The sequence below is a fragment of the Rhinolophus sinicus genome, linkage group LG15 (genome assembly GCF_036562045.2).
Source record: "Rhinolophus sinicus isolate RSC01 linkage group LG15, ASM3656204v1, whole genome shotgun sequence".
Taxonomy (NCBI): domain Eukaryota; kingdom Metazoa; phylum Chordata; class Mammalia; order Chiroptera; family Rhinolophidae; genus Rhinolophus; species Rhinolophus sinicus.
Genome location: NC_133764.1, coordinates 17,067,950 through 17,088,383, shown reverse-complemented (window position 1 = coordinate 17,088,383; position 20,434 = coordinate 17,067,950). Strand labels below are relative to the sequence as shown.

The following is a 20,434-nucleotide window of genomic DNA, read 5'->3' as shown; positions in this document are numbered from 1 at the left end:
AATCATGTATGATTTTTACAGTACATCTCTTTGATTTTTAAATGTACATCTGTAAAACTTCTTTATGATTCACTTCAAAACTGAGAAATTATTGCTTCCTTAGTTTATAAATTAAAAAAAACAAATCAGCTTTCTTTATGCTTCCCTCCCCCAACTCTCAACAGATTGAAGAAGAGATGTTGGCTTTGCAGAATGAACGCACAGAACGAATACGAAGCCTGCTGGAGCGTCAAGCCAGAGAAATTGAAGCTTTTGACTCTGAAAGTATGAGACTAGGTTTTAGTAACATGGTCCTTTCTAATCTCTCCCCTGAGGCATTCAGCCACAGCTACCCAGGAGCTTCTGGTTGGTCTCACAATCCTACTGGGGGTCCAGGACCTCACTGGGGTCATCCCATGGGTGGCCCACCACAAGCTTGGGGTCATCCAATGCAAGGTGGGCCCCAGCCATGGGGTCATCCCTCAGGGCCAATGCAAGGGGTACCCCGAGGTAGCAGTATGGGAGTCCGCAATAGCCCTCAGGCTCTGAGGCGGACAGCATCTGGGGGACGGACGGAGCAGGGCATGAGCAGAAGCACGAGTGTCACTTCACAAATATCCAATGGGTCACACATGTCTTATACATAACTTAATAATTGAAAGTGGCAATTCCGCTGGAGCTGTCTGCCAAAAGAAACTGCCTACAGACACCGTCACAGCAGCCTCCTCGCTTGGGTACTACAGTGTGGAAGCTGATTGCATATGGTATATTTTATTCATTTTTGTAAAGCATTCTGTTTTGTGTTTACTAATTGGGATGTCATAGTATTTGGCTGCCGGGTTTTGGTGTTTGGGGGTTTGGTTGTGTGTTTTTTTTGGTAGAAATTGTGCAAAGGGGAATCTGTGTGTGTGTGTGTGTGTGTGTGTGTGTGTGTGCGCGTGTGTGCGTGTGTGTGCACATGTGTGTGTGTGCATGCGTGCGTGTGCACACACACATATCATGCATGTGGTAAAAAGAAATTGGCTAGATGGGGCGTATTTTCTGAACACTGCAAAAATAGAATGCAGCAAAGTGGCTTGAGTTATTTTGGGTAACTAAGAAGTTTGTGAAAAGAACTAAAGCCTTTCTCCATACCCCAAATTCTTATGAGCCACTCACAGCAGGCAGCATATGCTGAAACACTTTATTATGGAATCACACCTGTATCCCCTCACCAATGTATTTTCTTTATTAAATTGGTCTGACTTCTCAGCCTCATTTGGAGTAAAAAAGTGGAAATCCATGAACACTAAAGGGTTGCATTGACTTTTCCCGAGTAGAAAACAACATAGTTCTTTTGCTGAATGCTGCATAGGTTTGTCAGTGGTTTGGGTTTTTTGTTTTGTTTTGGGAGGGGTTTTTTGTTTTATTTTTGTCCATTCAAGTGTGCCTTCTTTGTGGCATGGTGAAATGGGGGTGCTTAAAGAGATCACAGGTTATGTGGGAATTGCATCAGTGAACCTGTGAGCCTCCAAAGGGGAAGACCGGAGGGTGAGAGAGGTCCCTGAAAGTTCATATGGTGGGTACGTTTAGCAGCAGAGTGAGGAGATGAAGCCTATATATCCTGACGTTTTGTTGCTTATACTGTGATATTTCATCCTAGCTAAGTTCTGTAACTCCCAGGACCCCAAACAGTACTTTTACTTTGTTTGTACAAAAACAAAGACATATAGCCAATACAAATCAAATGCCAGAGGTATTTGAATGATGCCATATTTGCAAACTGCCATCTATTAGAATTCTCATCACACTACGTAAACATTAATTTGATTACCCCCTTTTGGCTTATGGGATTTCCTGTTTACAAGTAGAATAGCCAATTATTTAAATGTTTAGTTGCCATAGTGAACCAGGAATCACTGAGCCAATGACTTTACCAGCTGCTGACTAATCCTCATCACCACTGTAGATTTTGCTGCATGTGCAGGTCTTTTTTTTTTTTTTTTAATTGCTGTTTTTGTTGCTGCAGTACTTTACAAACTTCTAGTTCCTTGAGACTTATTGACCATTTTGCATCATGTTAACATCATGCAATAGGAAACACCACTTCCAGAAGTCTCTAGCCTCAGTGCTAAATTACTACTGAAAAGGAACTAGCAAGTTTGGCAAATTAAAAAAAAAAAAGCAAGTTATAGTGGTCAGGGAATCTCTTGACAAAAGCTAACTTTATTTTTCCAGAGAGGGGCGTGTTTTGTTTTGTTTTGTTTTGTTTTGTTTTGTTTTGTTTTACAATGAAGGATCAACCCAATGCTGAAAGTCATATGTTACTTGGTATTCCATTGCTAGTGTGGAAATTTAGTTGAAGATGAGTAGGGAGCTGTATTACTTGAAGAAAAATAAAATGTCCTTTCCAGTGACATGTCAGAGTTTCTTACAAGTTATTGTCCTGTCCCCTCCTCAGTTGTCTTGAAGGACCCTTGCTGCTAACTCTGGATCCTGCTTTTCGTATAGTCAGAGAGCTCCAAGTTAAAATTCTCTAAGTCCCTCTCAATGATACTCTTCACCTAGACCCACCTAATGACCAAACAGTAATCCATCACTGTTGAAATCTTGGTTTTTCTCAACCAAATTTAAGCCTTCCCCAGGTAGGTCAGTCCAATCCCCACGAATCCTTCCTCCCCTTTAGGAGTTTCTGGCATTTATTTAAAGGTAACTGGAAGAAAAAGTAATATTTTAATGTAAATATTTTTAAACCAGTATCACAGTAGAATTCACACACAGTTTTAGGCAGTATTTCAGGTAACACTCTGACACGTTGTCTTCTCAGTTTTTAGGTGAACATGACATACTTGTCTACTAAAGGGGGCTTTTAATTTTCTCAATATCTATTTTGCATTAAAATATTATACAATATTTCAAACAAATTGAGATATCTACCTATTTGAGAGCTTTAGATTTTAAAATGTCCAAAAATATAATGGAATTGGATACCTTTTAAAAAATTCTTAGTAGCCCCTCTGTACTGGAGAGATGAAATAGGGAAGCAGATCAGTTTTGCATACAAACAAACCTCTTTAAAATCCAAAATACTGCCAATGAGACATGTTAAAGTCCATTGTGGACTTAAATTAGTCAAATTGAGTTACTGAGTTCATGGAGAATATATGTGCTTATCAAATCGTGATTGAATACTGACTCTACCTGTCTATCTAGTAGGGCTTTGTATCTGATTTACTTGTGTGGCATCCAGATTTACATGTAGGTCGTGGGTAGACCTCGATTATTCCATTAAGTTCATTTTAATTAAAAAATATATAGTTTGCAAAAATGATTCAAATGAGTTAATTTGTGTGTGTTTATAAGATCTAACTTCTGAGGAATCTCATATACGGTAGGAATCATCAAAGAGTAAAACTTGTAGCAGGAAAATTTGAAAGGTTTTGAGAGATCCTACAGAAAGAAGCAGGCACTTTCTGAATCAGTGTGCAAATGTCAACATTTGATCAAATTAATACTACCTCCTCCCTAGTGTTGGTGTTCATTCGATAGATATATGTGTTTAAGAAAATAAAAAGTATGGGAAATTTGTCCAGCATATCAGAAAGTCCTAAGTGCTATATCTGGTATCCAGAGCTTGGCAGGAGAAATTTTCTTGTGGTCACTGTCTCTCCCGTTCTTTACTTAGCATTTTAATAATGCAAAACCCCATACCTTGAAATATATTATTCCTAATTGGGGTCCCTTCCTTTTGCACATTTTTTTCTCCCCTTATTAAAGTCAACTCTAACCCCAAATTACAGTTTCTTTATTATATAGATAATGTTAGCTGGAAAATATGTTTATATTGTTTTTATTCAGTGCTGCCATCCTTTCTAGTCACTTCTATGCCTAGAGATGAATAGTCCTGCATTTGATGCCACACCCATAGGTATCATATGCTTGGTGCTCTAGGCCAAGGATTTATTGTTAAATTGAATGTTTTATCATAGTCATGATGATCTTCAGCTGCCCAGACAGCAGGTAAACACCATTCAGTACACTAAAGAAACTGTCCTTGACACTTCCTCCCACACCCACCTATTCTTCCTCACCCCCTTTTCAAAAATCAAAAACTCTATGAGTGTCTTTTGCAGACCATAGAGCAGACTTTAGTAACTTTCTACTTCTTTAAGTACTAAATGTCTGGCATTTTAAACTTTTATAGAATACATTGTGTTGGACACTGGAATAATACTGTTTATTTTCACCTGTGAAAAATGACTTTATTGTACTTGAAACACCTCCTTTGCATTTCTCCATTTGTGCCATTCACTAGTGGAAATAAATTGTATTATACCATGATCTACTGGCTTTTAAAAACTGTGTTAAATATGCACATTTTTGGTATAGCTATTATCATTTGTATGTATATATTGTATATACATATGAGTGTCTATATGTGTGTGTAGATGGATGGATGTAACGCATACTGTACATTTCCATCAGGGCACTTAAGGTTCTGTTATTTTGTTTTCTTATTTCAATTCTCAGTTAAGGCAAGAATGCATGTGTTTAAGAATGAGTACTTGGGTTGATATTTATGAGGAGGTGGTCATTAGATGCAGTCTTTTCTTTTTAAATCCCCTCTTAGCACTTGTGTGGGTGGAAAGAAAGTTAAGTAAAACCTGGAACCATAAATTGCAATGCACTAAAATAGTACTGGGGAAGGAGCCAGTTAGTGTTTCTATGATTTTGTGTCGTGATGCAACAAAAGACAAGTGATGCAGAGAGAACCATGGAAATTAAAAATACTGGTGGTGATTCCTTTGCAAAGATGATAAAAAGAACCAATAAATCACACAATCTTCATGTGCACTCTATACATACTTCTTAATAGTAATGTCATTGATCCTCTTACTCTTTTTACTCCATTAATACTAATGTAATTATAAATTTTGCTAAGGACCAAAACAGCCAAGAAAAGAATTACTGCTAAAGCATCTAAGGTTCTACTAAACTATAAATTCAACAGGAAATGGCCACTGGGAGAGAAGGATATGGTATTGGCGTGGGGCTTTCTCCCTTTAGCTGCCTCTTCTTGCTTGCTAATAGTAAGTTCTTTATGCACCTTCCACCCTTTCTGAACCACTACTATTCAAGCAGAGATTTGGCCCAACACAGCAACCCTTTCCTAGGAGGTTTATATGGTCCTGTGTTTTGCCCCACGCTCACAATGTGAAGTGTCTAGTGTGTATTCAAATCAGAAAAATAATATATTCAAGGTGTATAAGTGTGACTCTCCTGTAATGATGGAAGAAAAGGTTCTTGTTTCTTAGATAGAAAACAGCCTTCACTAAGGAACAAAGCCAAAATTTGGGCTGTCATCTTTGAGCTGCTTCCCAAACTACAGATCATTATTAAAGAGAAACAGATTTCTCTGTTTTGTTTTCCCTCATGATAGTGCCCCTAACCAGGTTGTAGCGTTGCCTTTACTCACTCTTAGTTGTTAAGAACTGGAAGTTTCCCATCCTCAGATTCCGTAAAGAAAGAAGAGTGTGCTGTACACTTAGCAGACTTGCCTCTTGTATGCAAGGACTACTGACTGAAGTCTGTTTTGCTGTGTGTCTGGTTATGTTGTCTGCACTTTTATGAAATCACTACAATATATCTACATTGGAAATGACTATTAATTTGTAAGAAGTAAGTTTATTAAACACTGTCTAGAAAAAGAAAGTGAAGCTGAGAACTCTTCGTTTATTGTACATTTATATTTTCTACTGAACTCTGATAGCCCCCTTTAAAATCACGTTGACTGATTTTTCTCTTGTTTATATTCAGATGTCCAAAATTTCACTCATACAAGGGAAGAGAACCCATTTGGACTAATGGTAGTCTTCAGATCATAACAAATAGATGAATTAGTATGCACCTTATCTGCCTGTTGTGGGTTTCCTAAACTTGCACTTCCCTCCCACCTACCCAAAAATGGATATCCTTTAAAGAAAATAAAGGCAGAGAATTAAAACTGGGGAGCCATTTACTGTGTCACCATCACTATTGTTTCCCAGCAATCCTAACTTTTTGAAGTTTCAGAGATTTTGTGTGTGTGTGTGTGTGTGTGTGTGTGTGTGTGTCTGTTAAGTTTGTTTTGTTTTTAAATATACAAGAGATTCTTTAAATAGAGAAAAAGGTTAATCCTGTCTGAAACCCACTGGATATACTAATCTGAACATCTGTAGGTAGTTTGCCATGAAAAAGTAGAGAGAAGATGAGACTTCTGAATGAATGAAAAGGGTGTCTTGATGCCCAAGAATTCCCCCCAAAGTACGGGTAATTCAACCTGCACAGTTTCATTTTCACTCATACTTTTTAGCAATTGTGAGTGAAAAATCATGTAATTATCTGTAAATATGTAGCTAACAAATTGACCTAGTTTCTGTATTTTTTTGTTTTTGTACTAAAGTTTATAAGTGTGCCAGCTAGAGAGGAGTTGCTGTCATTGCTGGTTGTGGTCCTAGCATCTAATCCTGAAACCATCGTAGGTGACATTTTTTAGAATTAATGCTTAAATGTTGTTCAACGGGGAAATGAAGCTTAATCATTGGTCAGGTTTAAAATCTTCTGAAGCAGAGTCATTTTATTTAATATAATGATTACATGTCCTCAATCATAAATGAGGTAGGGAGCCTCCCTCCCCCAGTGGCCATGTTTACAGAAGTGTGTTTTGTCGATGATAAAGTGCAAGAGTTTTAATGTTTGTGTAAATTATGCAGGTAACACTATGGCTTGGAACTGTTTATTGGGCTCTGTAGCTGAATTTTCAAATGAAATGAACTATTATTGTTGGCACATTGCTCCCATTTCTAGAGCATTTTTCCTATTTCTAGAATTACATATATTCCTTTTGTCATTATCCCCACTTAACCTTTCTCTGATATGCCTTGTAGCCTAAGGTATTTAAGTCTGATGAACATAGACAAGGAAAATGCATTTTTTAAAATCCATGAACCCTCGTTTGTATGCTTTCAGTACTCATGTTATGTGTTTCTATGGCAACTCTGAGGTCAGTGGAGTTTACGAATGAGATATGAATGTTAATGAAAAGTGCGTACTCTTTGCTTTTGCATGGCTTGGCTTAGCATCAAAGGTATATTAGGGCCACTTGAAAGCATGAAGACCAGTTGTATAGGAACAGGTTTCTCTCAGTGGCACATTTTGCTTTTTCTGAGCCCTCAAATACATTGCCTCAGCATGAACATTATTGTTACTATAAATTGAACATGGTCATGGAGTGAATTGTGTGATTAAAAAAGATGTAACTGCTTAATGTTTCCTGATTCTGGCTGATCCCTGTGACTATTTGGCACATATCAAACAAATGGGGAGGGGGGAACAGTATTGGAACCCTTCTCTAACCCCTTCTTTTCATAGACAAGTATATTTAGTTTAAGATGGCTGCCCCTGGTGTGTTGCCAGACAGCTCTTTTTTGGTGTCCATTCCAAATGTGCTTCCTTGCATTTCATAATATCACAGAAACTACCACCCCTTCTCCCCAGCAGCATTTTATATGTTATACCTTTTATTCCACATTAAATGGGAATTGTGCCTACCTAGAGTGCCCGTCCAATTAATTACATACACGTGTCCTAAAATAATCCAAGCCAGAGACACAAGGTGGGAAATTTAAAAAAAAGAAAAAAGAAAAAAAAAGTCCACTTGAGGCCAGTAATTGATCTGACAAGGTATTTTACCACATTATTGACACTTGATATATGAGCCTATTAGGGGTTGCAGGTGGTTTCATAGAGCAAAACCCAAGTGGAGAGGGATATGTGGGGTTTCTATGAGGAGATAATTCTGTTCTTATTTTACCTTCCCTTTTATGATCCTTTATTTTGTTTTTTTTATCTTTTAGGGAAATTTTTACAAAAGCAATGGTCTGATGTAAATAACATTTTAAAGTATAGTGCATATAACTTCCCCAGACTATTCCAACCTGATAATTTGTAAATGCTTTAGAGTTTTTTAAATTAACACTTGTGTTGCTAAATCTTATTTATGTAAGTCTGCTAAACTTTTTAACCCATTTAAAACTTAAGACAAACATTTAAATAATGGATGGGTTACTCTGAGCAATTTAGCTTTCAGAACGCCCTTGTTTTAGTATATGAGATAGCCTAATGCACATTAATGAGGTTGGAGAGACTATGAGAAATATGTATAGTGTATATTTTAAAACAGCTTTGCTTGTATTGTGAAGATTTAAAAACAAACTTGAGATTTTTAACGTAATTATTAACAGTTTTAACATAAGTTATCCCACTGGGTTTAAGAGCATCTTGAATGTATAATCCTTTTTTTGTAACCCAGGTTGGTTTCCGCTTTTACCAGTCAGCCAAACATATATTTATGTTTTTAGTTTTATGTACTCATTTCCATTTGTTTTCCTCAACCAGCATGATTTTTTTGCACATGTATTGTAGAAATTTTTAAAAAGAAAAATTAATACATCATTTTCTCTGGATTTTCTCCACTTCTCTCTTCCTTTCTACTAACCCTTACCTTAAAGACCATATCGCTCCATTTGCATTATTTGTGCAAATGCCAGGGTTGGTTTTTATTTTTATTTTTGCTATTTACCTGAAAAAGAAAAATGCTTCAGTCAATTGCTTTTTTATTTAAAAAAGAAAAAAAGAAAAGAAAAAAAGCTGTAACCTTATCATTTCTGAGTAGACCATTGAGAGATGAATGCACACCTGTAATAGCCCAGGACCAGCTTTGGTGGCTAAAGGGAATATTTTAACTAAGCAAGAGGTTCTTTTCTAAAAGTGGTATATATATTATTCACAATCTCTTTCAGTTATTCCCACAAGTCAGGGGTCCAGATAAAATGAGGGTTATCAGCTAACTGATATGTTATCATTGAGGTTCATCAATGAATTTGTACATTTCTATTTCCCTTTGGTGAAGGGAAAAATGATGATTTTGCAAGACCTAGATTTTGGCTTGGTTTCTTGCCTCCTTTTTTGGCAGCCTTCATCTTCTCATCTCCCAAAGCCCTTGAGCCTGTAGGGTTTTTGTAGTGGACGAAGGACTCATGGTCTTTTAAAACTAGGACTGATTTTTTTTTGGTGAGCAATTATCATGTTGAAAATGATGTTCTGCCACTTTACCGATGACTAATTTTAAATATACACAGTCCTCTCAATTTTCAGACCAAACAGACGCCCACAGTGGAGGCTTATCAAGGGTTGCAATGGGGAAGAAGCCTCTCCCTCACTGTCAGCACCAGCTGGTAAAGGTGACTGTACAGATGTGCATTTTCCTTTTGGTAGAAATGGTCCACAGCACTAACTGGTAAGGCTTATTGTACAGTATATTGTCAGTATTCTTCTGGTTCAAAATACCTTATAGTTCATATATAACCTGTATTAATTGTATAGATTGTGCATTTAAAGCTGTTACCAAGTTGTCAGAACATTAAGAGCGAAAACAAGGTCATATGTAATATTTTGTTTGTAAGTATCCTTTGTATCATAGCAAAGGAAATGTTTAAAAAAATCAACTGTAATAAAGTAATTTTAGTACACAGAGTGTCTGCTCAGTTTTTTTAAGTAATTTTATTCCCATAAAGTATACGAGATCTGACAATTAAGTTTGCAAATTTGTTGCAACGATGTTGCTAACCCTTTTTTTTAATATCAGAGGGATTATTCATTATAAATTTATACCAACTGGACAGTTAACCAAGTTTATTGTTTGGAAGTGCTGAAAAGGCTGTGTGAAAAAGTTAGATGACCTGAACTTTCACCAACAATTCATGGCTCTTGCATCACAACAATGCACCAGCTCACACGGCCCTGTCTGTGAGGGAGTTTTTAGCCAGTAAACAAATAACTGCATTGGAACACTCTCCCTACTCACCTGATCTGGCCCCCACTGACTTCTTTCTTTACCCAAAGATAAAGGAAATACTGAAAGCAAGACATTTTGATGCCATTCAGGACATCAAGGGTAATATGATGACAGCTCTGACGGCCATTCCAGAAAAAGAGTTCCAAAATTGCTTTGAAGGGTGGACCAGGCACTGGCGTTGGTGCACAGCCTTCCAAGGGGCAGTACTTCAAAGCTGACCGTAATATTCAGCAATGAGGCATGTAGCACTTTTTCTAGGATGAGTTTGCGAATTTAATTGTCCGACCTCGTATTTCAATTTATTGGATAATCTCAGGCACAGTACTAGATGTTGGGGGTATAACAATGAATAAGACATGGGTGACAGCAAAACTCCCTGATGTAGACATAAACCCTCTAGTCTAATTGCCTCGAATTCTGTTTGCCTAGAATGAAATGGCCTATTGTGTTATGGGTGTGAGATGATTCTTCTTTAGGTTCTAACAGTTTGATGCATGTCCTTAAGTTTTATGTTGACCTGTTGTGGCCTGTATAACTCCAACTCCTCCCACACATGGACACATAGGTGTATGCAGTTCTGAGACCTTGTACAAAGCTTCAAATGTTGGTTTCATCTGGGCTTATCTTCCCTGATTTGAAAATCATCATATCTTAGCCCTAAAAGGGGCAGAATATCTAACCCATTTCTGTCGTTTAAAACTGTCAAGTGACATTTTTGTCAGGTTAACTTGGGGGGAAGGGTTTCATGGACTGGGGTTTATGTGTTCTCTAATTTAAAAAAACTAGAAGATAATTTTAAGTGTCATTTTTAAAAGTATTATTGGGATTACCTGTTTCATTGAATAGAAGACTATCAGGAAAATGGTACTTTTAACTTTTCAGTACAGCTTTTTAACTCCTAGAATGTTGATATTGAGCTATTTTGAGATTCATATTTATATAATGTTTATTTTGCCTGGGTCAAACAACTAAATGGCAGAGCCAAGATTAGATCCCAAGTCTCCTATCTCTACATTTCCATCATCCCACCTTGAATTTGGAGGAACTCAGAAAGGATTTAAGAAAACAAGATTTCTTTCTGCTTTATCCCCACAATTGGGGTCTTCAAACTACAGTGGAAGGAGAGTATCAGAAAATGTGCTTCTAGCCTGTACCCTGCGTCAACACAAAACAAATGTCATTGGCTAGACGCATCAAAGATGTTCTGAGTTATGCTTCGGGTTTAAAACCTATCCTACTTGACTGTAAAAGAAATACGAAAAATAAAAATTGACCACAGTGATTGGCTAGCTCCACAGCCCCGTGATGCCAGCTGCAGAACCAGGCTTTTCTGTATGCATCATGGGCAATTCCTGACTTTAATTGCTACTCTATTTTCAAATACTTGTCCTTAATGCACAGACGGAGAGAAGGCTGCTGACGATGCTAAGGCCGTGCCAGCTATAACATGACTTCATGGCTGTTGTTTATAATGACTGTGTATGGCTTCCCCATGGGGTCGTACACTCCAGCAGCCCTGAAGACAAATTCCCCTTTTGTTAACACCCTTGCCATTTTGGAGTCTAAAATGAGCATTATTGACTGTCATCTCAATGTGGCAGAAACAGCACTGATCTGGCTTCTGGTCTTTAGCCCCAGTACACTAGAGATCTTAAAAGTCATATTGTCTCTGAAACTTCATCTATAAGAAATAGGAAAACAGATGGGTTTTGGCCGGAACAAATGAACCAACGTGAAACCTATTATCCATAACATGGTTCTTTGAGTGAGTGAGTGAGTCTGTGTTTGGGCTGTAGGTGGGGAAACTGCCCTCAACTGGGTAACCCAGGACCCCAGCCTGTGAGCCTCAAAAGGTCCTTCTCTTCAGGCCCTTCCCAACTTTGCAGTGGAATTTATAATAACTGGAACTTCTTGTAAAGATTGGAAAATAGATTTTGATCTGAAAGCAGATGTCATCTCACCAGAAAGTTCTTTGATCTCCAGCTGGGGAATTAAATAGACATGGAGAATGGGACCTACCTGCTTTTACTATCTCATATCCTAACAGACCTCCTAAATTAAGGCCTATTCACAGTCTCAGTCTTATCACAAGGAACTCATAGTTTTCCAAGGTCTTAGAAGTCATTGATGAACTAGAACCTAGAACCCACATCTCCAAATTACTTCTTCAGTACTCTCACCAACACACAAATTACTAATTGCCCACTGGAAAATATCTCTGTGTAGGTACCATTGATGCTCAGAGAATTTTGAGCCTGCTGGGAAATTATTAGCCCAGAGCAGGAGGCCTGGTTGTTGATTAAACAGACCTGCCATTGGTTAGTGTTAGAGGACCCAGGGCTAGATCTACAGAAGTGAAGCAACAACCGGCAAATAGAGAATGTGCAGAGAGACTGTTAACTCTACAGATAGGTAAGCAGGGCTCAGTACACAGAGGACTTCAGAAGATAAACAACACATTTTGTTTCTGGAGATTTAAAAAAACAATGACATTCCATTGTTGCAGGGAAACTGCAATTTATTTAGTATTCAGAGGCAAACAAGTTGGAGCGAGTTTTGTTCAACCACCCTAGTAATAACAGTATTTTACACAGGAAGGTCACAGGGGCTAGAGGCTTTGGTTTTTGATATGTTAGTGTCTTTTATCGTTTGTTTTAATGAAATTCCATTTTTCCTTCAAACTTGTAGCTCTTCCTGGACACGTTAGAGCATAATTATTGAGTATCTTAAAACCATCCTGTGGTCACTTTGGCAGGATTATGTTCAGTAAAATCTGTAGGTCTCCCAACTCCCAGAATCCAGATCACATCTGTGATCTCCTGATCCTCAAGCCCATAAATCGACCAGAACCTACTGCTCATTAGCATTATTTTAACTCACTGACTCCCAGATGAGAAGAGACCTTATATGTAGGCTACTCATTTCTCGGCACATGTCCCCTACATGATGCATGCCAAGTGGCAGTCTAGCTTGCATAGCCCACCGATGACATGGGACTTACTGCTTCCTGAGCTGGCGTTTTCCTTATCCGGGCACTTGGATACTCTTAAGTATAATTCCTCAGTCTTATTCTGCCAGCTGTGATAACTATCAAAACAATTTCTGATGCCATCCTTAGTGGCTTGGCTGTAGAATCACAAATACTCCTATTGCCATTGTTATCAAATTCAACCAAAGTGGCCAAGTGTATCTGCTTGTTTAAGCAAGGAGATGAATTTGTGCTAAAGTTCATCTGTAAAGGAAGAGTCCTGGGTCATTACCGAGGGTGACTGACTGACAGGAGCTTGTGGTCCAGGCGGAAGATGAGTACAGACGAGCTTCTGACTCAGGGGTGGTTTTGAGGTTCTTTAGAAAGCCAAGGTAACACTTCCTGTGTCAAGACCTCTTTCCTAGCAGTACTCAAGTCTCAGAAGATATGTCTTCACTCAAAACAGAGATGATGTCTTCTCAGAGCGAGGATTTGGTGCTTTCTTTGGCATACTGTTGTCTCCACCCAAGCCACCCTGGAAACCTATGTATAAATACATAAAATCTTTAAGAGAATTAAGTTCTAGCTTAGCAGAGTCTGTAGTATCAGAGGTCAGAATTTGGTAGAAGTCAAATCTTTAGAGGCAGTTGTCTGCTTCCTGCATTCTGATCCATGGGTACAGAGGCCTTAGTCCCTGCTTCTGAGATAATGCCTCCTTTAAGTCTCTGGGTTGTTTTGTTTTTGTTTCCTCCAATTTGAAGGTGTTTACAAATAATGAAGAGACCAAAAGGGAGGCAAGCAAGTGAATGAGGCCTGAGAGGATTGCTAAAAACTTGCTACTTGAAAAACCCCAACTCAGTGGTACTTCTTTGGGTTTGTTTTGTTTTTTTGTTTTTCTTGCTTTCTCAGACTTATAATTTGTCATTTTGTTCAAGGGCCACATATGTCTCAGAATAGTGTGTGTAGGGTTTCTCCAACTGGCTTCATATAATTAGCTATTAATCAAAGCAGAGCCAATTTGGGTGATTCCTTCACCCTTAGACTGAAGGACAAGGTCTCCCAAATCTGCTTGAATAGGAACTACACGTTATTGGCAAAAATGAGCTGAAAAGCAGTGATGCTGTCACATAGTGAGGGGAAGATAAGAGGTAAGTAGCTTCCTGAGATGGGCTATGAGCACATTTGGCACAAGGGACACGCAGGAGAAATGCTTAAGGGTTTAGGTCATTAGGATTGTGGGTCCAAGGGAATTAGGACTAGGGCTGTTCTGAGCGCTTTAAGATCATATATATCCCTTCCACAGGCTTTCTTTCCTATTTGAAAAAAAAAAAAAAGAGAGGAAAACCAAACACAGTTTCTCCAAAAGCTACTATCTTAAAGAACCAGAGTCCTGTCGTATCTGTCTTAGCGAAAGAACACAGATTTAGCTCTTAGGGGCCATTTAAGCGGGGGGTGGGGGGTGTGATTAAAAACCACTGGGCTCCTTCCCATTTTGCAGTCAGCTCTGAATGATCCTAGGGTCTTGCATATGGGACTGCAGGACCCTAATTAACTGAAATTCCCACTGTACCAGGTGCTGGGGGAGGGGCGTGGCCGGATGTCATCAATTCTCCCTTACCAAGTGAGACCACAAGGCTGTTAACCAGCAGGAGAGTGGCTTCTTTAGATTTCAGTTCCTTGTTATTTCTCCTCCTCAGAAACGGTGAAAGAGAAAGAACGTTAGAAGAGGAATGTGGAGGAGCAAGAAGTGGGCAAGGAAGGAGATACATTTTTTCATGACAGGAGAATGTGCCTTAGATAAGTGAGTGTTGTCTGCATCTCAGTGTAGATTCTCAGATAGTTCAGAGTTTCTTCTTATTTGATCTAGAAGAACAAGGCTTAAGATTACCCAAACCTGAAACCACGGCCCCAGCAAGTCCTGGTACCAAGCCTTAGGACATGGCTTCAGTAAACATTTTTCCTCTTTAAAATTGTTTAGCTGTTTGTGAGACCAGGATAGAGCTTCCTGTCAAAACAGGGGCCCTCTTTCTCAACGACAAAGTAAAATTTCAGGGCAAAGCTCTTAGCAGCACGTGGAGCCAGATGTCCAGGTGTATTGTTGAATGGCCTGACCCAAACCAGCCTGCGTGGATCAACCTGTACAATGCCTTATTCTACTCTGGTCTTCAGCATTATTCCTCATAAAATCAAACACCCACTCAGTCACTGAGTGGCCAGATCCAGGAATAAATGTTTTCTGCATCTACATGGATGGCCTTTTGAATAACTGAGCAGAAAAAGCATAGCAATGTGAAATATTCATAAATTGCTGAGTCAGCTCTAACCAACCTCTTAGAAGTTTTGTTTTCTCTGGTCCCAGATGTCTCTCCAGGCTCTGGAGAGGGAGAGGCTGGTAGTAATGTCAGAAAAGAGGGTAGATAACCAGAAAACAGCTAAGATGTGAGGTTTATACTTTTCACCACTTAGAGAAAGCCCACATCTCAGGAGAAAAACAGCTCTGGCTAGGGCTCTCTGGAGTAATCCCCAGAAATGGTACCAGAGGAAGCAGCTAGAGTGCCAGAGAGTACGGCTCCTTGAGCCGTGGTCTAGCAGATGGCGTGCAAGGACTTCCTGTTCCTAAAATCATTCTTGGCATGTCTCCAGTGAAGCTTGAGGTTCTAGGCTGACGCTGCAGACCAGCCACATTCCCACCCGAGACTTGCAGAAACTGTCTGAAAGACTGGACCTGAGTCTTACAGAAACAGGCATTCACACTCTACCTCGTCGCTCTCACCCACCCAGTCTCAGCACTGCACTTACTGCCTTTGCCACCTTTCTCACACTCACATAAAACTGATGCAGCCACGTGGCTCCATGAGCCCGCTTCCACAGCTGCCACCGCATGAAGTCAGCCAGAATGTCACCACGGCAGAATGAAATGAGGGAAGTGGGACCGAGACACAAACATCCTGTCCTCGCTACATCAAGTGGCTCCAGCTTGAGAATCAGAGTCACAGAGCTGATTATTTATGTGGGAGAGAGCAACCCAATGTCACACATAACTCATCTTGGTAGTCGTTGCCAGCGAGAGAGCATTTTCTCCAGAGTCCATGGGCTTGAATGCTGCTATTCTTTGGCTTATGGAGATGTGTGACAGGAGACAGTGATGGAGAATGCCCAGCCGCTGAGCAGGATGAGCAGGGATGTGCTGAGAAGAGCTTGGGCAGCAGTTCTGCTCAGAGTAAAGTGAGCGCCAGTTAGCTGGAAGTTCCACCGCTTTCCACAGGTCACTTTAAGAGAGAAGGGGCTGAATCAGTGGCCAAGAGCTGGAGCCGCTTGCCCGCTGTCCTCACCACCTCCTCAGGACTCTGCCATGTCCAGTTTTATTCTTCCTTGCAGGACAGGCAGGTTCTTGGGCCAGGTCTCACCTCGTATATGATCGCTTCCAGCTAAAGATGTCTTCCAGACTGGACGAGGGAGAGACCTCCCGCTTCTGCAGGGTTCCCCAGCGACGCCGGCCCCCTAGAAACGAAGCTCGGCGCCTGCTCAGTCCTTTTATCCTCTCTTCTGTTCGGAAGAACTCAGTCAAGGCTCGGAAGTACTCCAAGATGACTTCGTGGCTCCAGGCTGGCAAGGGCTCCTGACGCAGGAAGCCACAGTGGCCTCCATGGTGACTGAGCAGGAGGAAGAAATAGGGGTTGCTGTGAAAGAGTTCAGTGGGCAGAAAGTGGTCTGCGGGCCCGCACACAGGGTCATCAGAGCTACAGATACACAGCACAGGGACAGCGGCCTCATCCACATCCCGGAGCGGGTCGTTGTGGTCCCAGTAGGTGTCCCAGCTGATGGGGAAACTCTTAGTGTGGCAGAAGAGGGTCTCCTCAAACTCTCGCAGAGAGCGGCTCCTGAACAGTTTGCGGGTGTCCACTGTGTCCTCCAGGGCCGTGGCATACCTGGCAGCAAGAAGGTGAATGGGGAAGACAGGAAAGAAGGAAGAATGAGAGAACACATTAACAGCAGAAGTTACAGAGTGATGGCCCACAGGACAGATTCTGGCCACAGAAGTTTTCTTTGGCCATACAATGTTTTTTAAAATTTCCATTTCATTGTCATTATTTAAAATCAGGAGATTTCACATAAAATGCAGCTATCTGGCTCCTCCAGGGAAATAGGATCTGAGCTGACATTCCTGAGGGGAACAATCAGGGCATGTCCTCCCTCCTTTCTGTGTCACAGTTCCTACCAGGCCTGTCATTTATGGCATTACCTACCCAGTCCTGGGGCAGTGACAGCTCTCCTGACCACAATGTCTGACCCTCTGTGGAGAACTTGCTATGAACTGCCAGCTCCTGAACCCCTTCTAGAAGAACTCACCGGCTCAGACTATCCAATCAGCAAGTGTCACCCCCGCCCCTCATGAACATTTTACTTTAGATTGTATTAGTTTGTTTGTGTTTTAAAAGCTAATATGCTATCCAGATACTGACACGGGACTGTGACCTTCATCAGCGGGGTAGGTATTCCTAGAGAGAAATGGATGGCAGAGGAAGTGACTGGGCGTGTGATTAATTTACAGGGTGTTTACCAAGTGGGAGCCTGAGAGCAACTGCTCCAGGAAGAGGGGCAGCTTTGCTATTGCCACCTCCCTGGAGAGGGCCTGGCACCCTGACAAGGAGGCCAGGATGGGCCAGTCAGAACTTTGGGTGGATCAATCCATCATTAGCCTGTTGAATTTGGATGTGTGTCCTGCAAAGATTCAAAGAGGGCTTGCCCTGAGTTTTTAATTCCAAACCTCCATGGGCAGGGCAGTTCCTAAAGGGTCAGGTTTCCTCTCTACTTGCCTCAACTTATCCTCCAGCTGGTGCCAGGGTCAGTGTTAGTGGCCATCATTTGGGGAGGAAACTGGCAATTAAGCCACAGGAGAGCACCTTGTCCCTGGATTGCTCTGGCAGCTCTGGGTTGCCATGGCAGCATGCTGTTGTTGAGCTCAGGGTTTGATCTTCTTAGAATAGGAGGCAAAATGGGGCAAGAACGGAAAGAGAAATCACAATTGCCACCATTTATTTAGCACCTACTCAGTGCCAGGCCTTCACTTCTGTTATCTCATTTCATGCTTGTAACCATCTTGGGAGGTAGTTATTAACTCCATTTAATTGAAGAGGGAAGTGAGGCTCCAAGGGGTTAACTAACTCGCTGGAAATTTAGGATTTGAACCCAGTGAGCCTGACCCTGTATCCCAGGTCTCTCTGCCACACCACACTGTTGCCATGATGTCTGAGCTCATTCTGCATCTCCTAGGAAAGCAGCAGAGCAGAAAAAGTCTCATCTGTCACCCTGGTGGTAGGGTAGATTGTTCTCTTGTTGGATATTTTGTTAAAAAGTTATGTTTAAGTATTCTTTAAATTTTTGCATTAAATATTGAGTACATACCTAGGAATATGCAAAACATGTGTCAGGTCTAAACAATTTTCACAAATCAAATGCCACCAAATTTCTGATTCCTGTCACTTCCAGGCTCAGAGACTGTAAGGAAATACTCTGGACAATCAGTTGCAATTGCTTTCCGAGCCTTCTTTGCTGATTTGACCAGCTGTGGATTAAGTGGTAAATGTCAGGCGCTGCCTCTGCTGCAGGTGAGGCAGGTGCTCGGGTTGCTAGGACACGGTGGGGCTGAGGTGAGGCCAGGGGGCCCAGGGCAGGGGCCCTGCTCCAGCATCATGATGCTGACTGAGTCCTCTTTGGCGTTTAAACCCGCTTCCCTGGTTCCGTCTACACTAGAGGGTTTGGACAGCTTCCAAACGTGTGTATGAGGAGACCTTTGCCCAAACTGCCCTAACCCTGTTTCATTCAATACCAGGCAGAGCTGTGTCAGCCCCAAACCCCTATTCTCCGCTTGCCCATCTGCGGCCTGCGTTACCCACCTGCTGAGGGCGATCTTCTGATGGAGTAGAAAGCCCCACTCGTAGGGCCAGGGCAGGCCGGCTTCAAACCACTCGCGGCAGCGCAGCACCGGCGAGATGCAGGCGGCTCCCGTCACGTAGCTGGAGGAGCCGCACTCGCCCAGGTAGGACAGCAACAGTGCCGATCCTGAGCCTTCGCTCACAGCGAACAGCGGGGCCGCCGGGTGTCGGAAGCGGATGTAAGTGACCGCCTCCTTGAGATCCGACGGGTCCCCGAAAGGCTGCAGCCGGGGGCTGACCAGCGGGCAGCCGTGGTGGCCGCGGCGGTGGAAGATGACAGGATAGTAGCCACGCTCCAGGGCGAGCAGGCAGAGGCCCAGCACGTTGCGGGTGAGGCGCCCCCACGCATTGGGTATCACCAATAGCACCGCCGGAAGGGCCCCGGCGTTGGTGACCCGGCGGCCCCGGGCACAAGGTCCCACCACCCAATCCAGGGCCACCAGTCCGTCGTCCACCAACTGCAGGTACTCCCGGGCCAGCTCAGGCCCTGGCCCCACCGGCAACACGAAGTGGCAGAGGGTCTGCAGGTGGGGACCCGAGAGCCAGGAGCGCGGGCCGGGCTCCAGCGCTGCCGAGCGTCGCAAGGCGCGCAGCAGGCACTGGGCCAGCGCCGACGGCTTACAGATGAGCCTGCACCCGCCGGGCAGCGGCTCACGCGCGTCGCTAAACTGATTTGCCAGGCTTCCGCCGTCCACCTCCTCGCCGTCGTCCTGTCCCTGGGCGCCCGGCAGGGTCCTGGCTCCGACGGCGCGCCTCTCCCGGCGCCGCAGCCGCCGGGCGAGCAGGCCAAGCAGGGCAAGCGCGGCCAGGAGCAGGGCAAGGGCGGCGCCCCACGGCGGCATGGCGAGGCAAGAGAACCTCCGGCGGGCGGCGGGCGGCGGGCGGCGGGCGGAGGGCGGCGGGCGGCAGGCGGCGGGGCCGTCCCTTCGGCGAGTTCTCTGCTCTGCCCGCGGCTCCGCCCGGCCCCGGCGGCTGCCCAGGGCCCTCCCGCGCGGGGGGGCGCGCTCCGGATTGGCCGGGGCTCCGCAGAGGCAGCCAGTTCACGCCCGGCTCCCCTCGCCCGCCCCCCACTCCCGCCCCCGGCCCTTTGTACAGCGATTGCGACAAGCAGGAGCAGAGGGTGAAAAGAGCCGAGGCCACAGAGAGGGAACGAGGACGCGCCAGAGAGCCGGAAGGGAGTGGGGAGGGCAGCGCGCCGAGAAGAGGGGTGTTGGCGGCAGAGAAGTGGGGAGACTCCAAGACTCATGTTTGGGGAACCAGAATGAGCATGAATCCTCTGTCCCTGCTCCTCCGTCCCGCGCGTCGTGTAGCGGCCGGGGAGACCCTGCATCGTTGCTCCTTCAGGGGCCGCTGTCGAGAAGTAGCAAAAAGGAGAAGTGAATAAACCGCAGCTCCCCGCGCGGGCTCTCGAAGCTGCAGCCTGAACCACCAGCCGCGCCTCCCTCCACCGGCCCGGCCGCGCTCTCTGACCTTGGTGTTTGTTTCGGCCCCGCGGGCACAGACAACTGCGCAATCCCCCGGCCGGGCGGGGGGTCTGGCTCAGGGCCTGCGAGGGCCAGGGCAGGCGTCCGGACCCGACTACGGTTTTGTGGCGGGAGACTAGAGCGCCAGGGGCTGCTGGTTCCCTTGCCTGCATCAGTGCGCTGTCCCTGTCCCCCCGGGAGCGTGGGACTCCTC

At 43.4% G+C, this 20,434-nt stretch overlaps 2 protein-coding genes across 6 annotated transcripts in view; one reads left to right on the top strand and one right to left on the bottom strand.

Moving 5' to 3' along the window:
- TAOK1 (TAO kinase 1) overlaps positions 1-9,527 on the top strand; it is a 140,824-nt gene extending 131,297 nt beyond the window's left edge. For all 4 annotated transcript variants that reach the window (XM_019739502.2, XM_074320800.1, XM_019739501.2 and 1 more), the window contains one exon: positions 165-9,527. In XM_019739502.2, the coding sequence (XP_019595061.1) occupies positions 165-626 (462 nt within the window). In that variant the 3' untranslated portion in view covers positions 627-9,527. The remainder of the gene's footprint in view (positions 1-164) is intronic.
- A 2,823-nt stretch (positions 9,528-12,350) lies between these two features.
- Positions 12,351-19,774, bottom strand: ABHD15 (abhydrolase domain containing 15). 2 transcript variants are annotated; one of them, XR_012492385.1, is made up of 4 exons: positions 18,719-19,774; positions 16,229-16,750; positions 15,648-16,090; positions 12,351-13,364 (listed from the first exon to the last, which is right to left on the bottom strand). XR_012492385.1 is itself a non-coding variant. In XM_074320805.1 (2 exons), exons 1-2 carry the CDS (start codon positions 19,597-19,599, stop codon positions 16,225-16,227), a joined length of 1,407 nt encoding a protein of 468 aa, XP_074176906.1. In that variant the 5' UTR covers positions 19,600-19,774; the 3' UTR covers positions 12,351-16,224. The 2 variants fall into 2 exon arrangements, 1 of the variants encoding a protein (XP_074176906.1); XM_074320805.1 differs by having other exon boundaries at positions 12,351-16,750.
- Between the last annotated feature and the right edge of the window lie 660 nt (positions 19,775-20,434).

Coding starts and splice junctions, on each gene's coding strand:
- ABHD15 (XM_074320805.1), bottom strand. CDS start 19,599: ATGCCGCCGTGGGGCGCCGCCCTTGCCCTGCTCCTGGCCGCGCTTGCC. Junction 16,751..18,718: donor CAGAAGATCGCCCTCAGCAG/GTGGGTAACGCA, acceptor TCTTGCTGCCAG/GTATGCCACGGCCCTGGAGG.